Source organism: Sinocyclocheilus anshuiensis, unplaced genomic scaffold (assembly GCF_001515605.1).
Source record: "Sinocyclocheilus anshuiensis isolate Anshui unplaced genomic scaffold, SAMN03320099.WGS_v1.1 scaffold25, whole genome shotgun sequence".
Taxonomy (NCBI): Eukaryota; Metazoa; Chordata; class Actinopteri; order Cypriniformes; family Cyprinidae; genus Sinocyclocheilus; species Sinocyclocheilus anshuiensis.
This window is the reverse complement of record NW_015536477.1, coordinates 858,492-864,596: the sequence shown is the minus strand read 5'-3', so window position 1 is coordinate 864,596 and position 6,105 is coordinate 858,492. Positions and strand designations below refer to the sequence as shown.

General features: G+C 36.5%; 1 protein-coding gene across 1 annotated transcript in view; it reads right to left on the bottom strand.

Annotated features, from left to right (window-relative positions):
* Positions 1 to 1,814, bottom strand: part of LOC107663520 (prenylcysteine oxidase-like) — an 8,481-nt gene extending 6,667 nt beyond the window's left edge. The window contains exons 1-3 of the mRNA XM_016453781.1: positions 1,462 to 1,814; positions 1,164 to 1,370; positions 808 to 982 (exon numbers count right to left, since the gene is read on the bottom strand). Coding sequence (XP_016309267.1) covers positions 808 to 982; positions 1,164 to 1,370; positions 1,462 to 1,555 — 476 coding nt within the window. The 5' untranslated portion in view covers positions 1,556 to 1,814. The remainder of the gene's footprint in view (positions 1 to 807; positions 983 to 1,163; positions 1,371 to 1,461) is intronic.
* Positions 1,815 to 6,105: the final 4,291 nt, after the last annotated feature.

Genomic DNA, 6,105 nt, shown 5'->3' with positions numbered 1-6,105 from the left:
ATTAAAATAGAAACCATTATTTTATATTGTAATAACATTTTGCAAGATTACTGTTTTTTTTCTGTATTTTTGATCAAATAAATGCAGCCTTGATGAGCATAAGAGACTTCTTTAAAAACATTACAAGCCTTACTGATCCCAAACTTCTGACCAGTAGTGTATATATGTAACCTTTTTTTATCCAACTGGGAAAGTAGGAGATTTCAAGCATTTATGTGCTTATTTTTTTCCTGTTAATCAGAGTATAAATGGATTATTTGGATGCATGTAACATTTATCATGTACAGCTCCTCTGTACAAAAGGTCAGATTTCCTTGCTTTCGTTGAAGTGCAACATTTGGAACATTCTCAAGTAGGGCTGCACGATTAATCGAATGCGATTGTCATGCGCCTTTATTTGAATGAAAATTATAATAATAAGAACTCAGATAAACCGTATATTGCCGTAGTCGTGTGATTATTAGTCACGTTGAATCAATGAAAGCAGTTGAATCTTGTTTATTCAGTTGCAGTTTTCTGGGTTTCTTCTGCGAGGCGTATTTGGAGTTTCAGCGCGAGAGCGCCCTCTGGCCTTTGGATGTAGATTTACTGCTGATCACAGAACCGTGCTTCACTGAAAGATACGCATGACAATCGCAGCTTCTGCCGAATCGCGATCTCGATTCCATTTCGATTTATCGTGCAGCCCTATTCTCAAGTCATGCTGGATAACACAGACCGTCAGGTTTTGCACAACCTTGTGAAACCTTGGTTCCACAGCGTCAGAAAAGAAGACGCATGAACTGGTTCTACAGCCTTTCCCCTCACCTCATAAACTTCTCCATGATCTCCTCCACCCACATCTGCAGGCGGATGAAGCTGATCCCATAGCGCCACCACAAGCGAAACAAATCCAGCAGGTACCAATCGGTCTCCTCCAAAATAAACCCCTCTCCACTGAACACTGCCGTCTTCCCAGCCACACTCTTACGGTACTTCAGCCCTGTGGACGGGTAACATGAGAGCCAGCGAAAAGCATCGACGAGAACAGAAAAATTTTAGAACAAACTCCAAATATGCACAAAAGAAGCAGTGTTTGCCAAGACAATTGTTCATACTTATGATGAACTCAATCACTAATTACTAAATTATATATTTGAGCAATATGAATGCATGCAACTAACCCAGTTGCTGGACAAAGTCTTGCATGTGCAGGTTGAGGGAATGAATGATGGATCCACCGGTCTCGTAGTCTTGGTGGTTCACAGTGACTGTAGCCAGACGACCACCGACTGACCCTTTCTCAAATACATCAATTCTCACTTCCGGTCCGAAATGTTGCCTAAGGAAGTGAGCTGTAGCGGTTCCTCCGATTCCAGCTCCCACAACAGCTGCAAACACAACATCAGACTGTATTATGGGCTCTTTTCTTTACAATGCCTTTTTTTTATTGCAGAATAATATCATGAACATTTGGCCTACCTATTTTAGAAGGCGGGGTACCATCAAGTTTAGCAAAATCCGGATCCGCCAATACATGCACAAAAGAAAAAAGAAGAAACAAATACTGATTCATGTTTCTTTATAAGAAACGAAACTCCTTCAATGGACGCACGTGCATTCAGGCTAAATGGATGCGGGAGCTTTTATTGCAGTTCTCCTCAACTCTTGGCGATTTTAATACTAAAAATAAAAAATGAATCAAAACGCAAATTATCCAATAATTTAGATCAAGTTCGCTTCGGCAGAATTTGTATTCATATTTGCTTGCTGTGTCAGCTACTGTACGACATACGACAACAACAGCGCATGAGCTTGCATGCGCACGCTTTTCACCAATCAGAGCAAAAGAGACTCTCTTCTGACCAATCAGAGCAATAGAAACTTATACTCGGCCAATCGGAGTAGGAGAAACCTTCTTTCTTCCGGGATGCATTGAAGCATGTTGATGATGGAATTGGTTTCTTGAAAACAACTGGTCAGGTTTAGTTTTTATTGAAACTTTAAAAGCGATTTCAGCGACTTGCCATCCCTTCAATCACACGACCTATATTTAAAACACCGCCTTTTAAAGACATTTTAAACGAGCAATATGATTGACAGACGGAGAGTTAAATTAATGGTTAAAAAGGGGCGGGCCTCCCCTGACTCCGTGTTTACAGATCTGTCTGGTAATATGGACAGTAAGACATTTGTGTGTGGAATTATAAAAATGACCAAACTTAAATTAAATTATGCTCTTTGAAAATTTGCATAGTCAAAAAAAAATCTATACTTTACCGGCAATTTGTATGTAAAATGCCTTAAAATGAGATTCATGTAAGAACTAAATTGAAAATGAAAACAATTAGTTTTATTAAATAATTCAATTAAATTAGATTCAATTAATATAAATAAAATGACTAAATATAGGTATGTAATATATGTAAACACACACACACACACATATATATATATATATATACACAGTGCTGTGCAAAAGTCTTATGCCATTAGTATTTTCATCAGCAAAAAATGGTTTTAAGCCAGTTATTTTTATATCTTTTGCTGTAGTGTGTCAGTAGGAAATATCAGTTTACATTTCCAAACATTCCTTTTGCCAATAATTGTAATAATCCAGTGACATTTTTGTATGCTTGGGGTCTGACAACAGCCAGTGCTCCACACAGAGATCTGATTTCACCATCATTCAGTCCGTCTGGGATTACATGAAGAAACAGAACAAACTCAGACAGACTAAATCCAGAAGAACTGTGGCAATGTCTCCAAGATGCTTCAAGATAACTTTAGTTCCTACAAAGCTACTGTGAAAAGTTTTAGGCACTTGTGTACAAAATGCTGTAAAGTGAGGATGCTTTCAAAAATAATGTCATAAATACATTTTATTTATCAATTAACTTCAATGAACTAAAATCAACATTTGGTGTGACCACCCACAAAATAATGATCTTTAAAAAAGCATCATATGACCCCTTTAAAACAGCTTTTGTCCAGCACTCGCATAGAGGATTTCAGGTAGCTTTGTAGGAAAGTTTCTTGAAGTGTCTTGGAGATGTTGCCACAGTTCTTCTGGATTTAGTCTGTCTGAGTTTGTTCTGTTTCTTCATTTAATCCCAGACAGACTGATGGTGAAATCAGATCTCTGTGTGGAGCACTGGCTGCTTTCAGACTCCTAAACATAGAAAAATCTCACTGGATTATTACAGTTAACAGAAAAAGGAATGTTTGGAAATGTAAACTGATATTTCCTACTGACACACTACAGCAAAAGATAGAAATAACTGTCTTAAAAAGGTTTTTTTTTTTTTTTTTTGATGAAAATACTAATGGCCTAAGACTTTTGCATAGTGCTGTCTTAGGCCATTAGTATTTTTTTTATTTTATTATAATTTTTTTTTTAAGTGTTCCAGTTAGATGGCCATCAATGGGAGTGTTAGTTGTTAGTTAATTCTGGGTCAGATAGAAATTCCCTTTTAGCCACCTGCTTTGTTGAAGGCTATGTTTTTTCCTGCTGATTTCCCAAACAAAGATCATGTTCAAGATTAAAAGGGATTTTCATCAAAAATCACAATGACCAGTGAGAAGGAACAGACTTGATACATGTCCAGGAAGTTACAATAGATTACAATAGAGTTTTTGTTCTGTTTTATATTTTTAGTGCAGATGGACAATAGTTTAAAAAATAACGACTGAACTGTGATTTAAACCAATATATGTTTATTTGCGGCGTTTCAAAGATTGCCTTAAAATACTACAATAAATAAAGAAATATATATTTTTTTTAAATCTACACTTTCCAGTCATTAACATTTTTCTTTAAATTTCATGTACAGGGAACAAACCACAATTCTGTGCTAATTTTGTTTTAATTAACGTGAGCAGTCTTCACTTTTATTTAGAGTATGCTATCATATATATATATATATATATACATATACAGTGTTGGGGGTAATATATTACAAGTAACGCGAGTTACGTAATCAGATTACTTTTTCATAATTCATAAAATTTTTTCCCTCCTTTGTTCGGGAATATTGTGAACATTATCAAGGCAGTTTATATGCCTACATCCTAAACTGTGCTATTAATCCACATTATTGCTTATGTTCGATTTGACACGTTGGCACTTTTAAAGGGCAGCGTTTATTTATACGTTGTTTTCTCATCATGATTGGCCTCTGACTTCAGGTCATCTGGAGCCTGTGATAATCTGACTCACTTCCTCTGTCATGTGAGGAGAGAGAAAACTCTGTGGCGCAAGATGGGGCCACTAAGCAGGCACACCGAAAAATGATGATGGCTGATGTCATAACATACTAAAAACAACTAAAGAAAAGTCATTACAGGACATTCCAAGATGTGCAAAATTATTTATGACCTTTACAGTCATGTTTTGTTGTTGTAATTGTAAAGAAACACCTTTTCAGACCGATGAGCTTTGTAAAAATTGACGCGTTTCAGAAAGGCGGGACATAGAGGAGAAACAATAATGTACAGTATGTGGAAAATAATGTGTTTTTTGAACCTTAAACCGCATAAACACATTTCATTACACCGAAGACACAAAATAATGTTCTTTTTAGCAACATCATATGACCCCTTTAAATGGTCGGCCTACTTTCAATGGAAATGCTTTTAGAATTCATTGGTTATTGTTGAAAAATAAACTGAAGGAAACACAATGCAAAGGGCATTCTCGTATATACGGGGAAGTAAATGCCTTTAAAACACAAAAAGCAGAATGATCTCCGAAGCAGAGGGTCGGATATTTCGCATTGTTTTGGTGCTCTTGGAAACCGGGCCAAAAAAGACTCTCATATGTATAAGGAAAGTGAAAAAGTTAGTCTAATAACAGCCATATGACGGTTAGTGAACACGAGATCTTGCACTCTTGATTGGCAAACCGAACAGGGTTAGGATTTCCCCGTCTCAACCCACGGACTTTACAGAGCGGAAATGGTGCATTAAATACTTAACCAACATTTCCTCCTCCTCTGGCGGTTGGGGTTTTCTCAACACCAACGTCGCTTACACGCAGCCTAGTCTGCAATAACAGGCTATTGATGGAAAAACAATGTTATTCGATCAACCTTTATCCATTAAACATGATTGCAGCAGCATGTGCTCTTGGTGGTATGACGTGGGTCTATACTACCATGGGCTGCGTGTTGTGCAATTATGGCTATCTTTGCACTTTGAGCAAGATGGATAGCAGTGGGACTTTCCCATGACTGTGTGTGTAGTGTGGAACAAACGCCCATGCAAATGAGAGCGCTAATCGATCGGTTTATATAGGGATGCGCCGAGTGAGTAGGCGGCAGAAGAGCTTTTCTGCATGTGTCTTATCATTCACAGCAGGTGCATGAGAGACATGATTCAGCATCCTCAATCTGGTACTGGTACCGAAATGACTCACCAACAACAGATCATGTGGACCTGTCGAGAAAAGAGGGGGAAACTAAAGGTTGGTTTAAAGAGGTGAGTGATAAAAAGCAGATAAATGAGAGATGCACATGTGGGTTGAAGAAGTTAATGGAGTGGAAGATGTAAAAAAAAGTGTCACGAGTAATTTCATGGCAAAGGCTATTATCATAGCTATGTTTAAAAGCACTTTACACTTTACACATGTATAATTTATGATACCAGTTCTTTTATAGATTCATTTTGTCCAATAAATGTTGAAGTAAAACACATAATTTAGTTACATGTAGTATACGGGAAATCATTTGTGAGGTATTTTTGCAATGGTGCCTAAATTCTTTTACAGTTTTATAAATACTACAATATAAAAGTTTAGGTCCAGGAAGTTTTTTTTTGAAAGAAAGAAATAAATGAATGATTTTATTTTGCAAGGATGCATTCTATTTCTATTGTTTCTATTTAAAATAAATGCTGTTCTTTAACCTCGCAAAAAAAAAAAAAAATTTCTTAGTTACAGGGCCCAAACTTTTACCATTTTTTTTTAAACAGGAGATTTAAATCGAATTTTTGTGTGCCACTTTAAGAAAAGACAATAACACTAGTCAGTAACAATAATGGAAATGATATTACCATTTACAGTTTTTGTCTGTAGTAGAAATTATTTTGCTGAGAAATTGTAATATAACATACGCACACAAATAATAC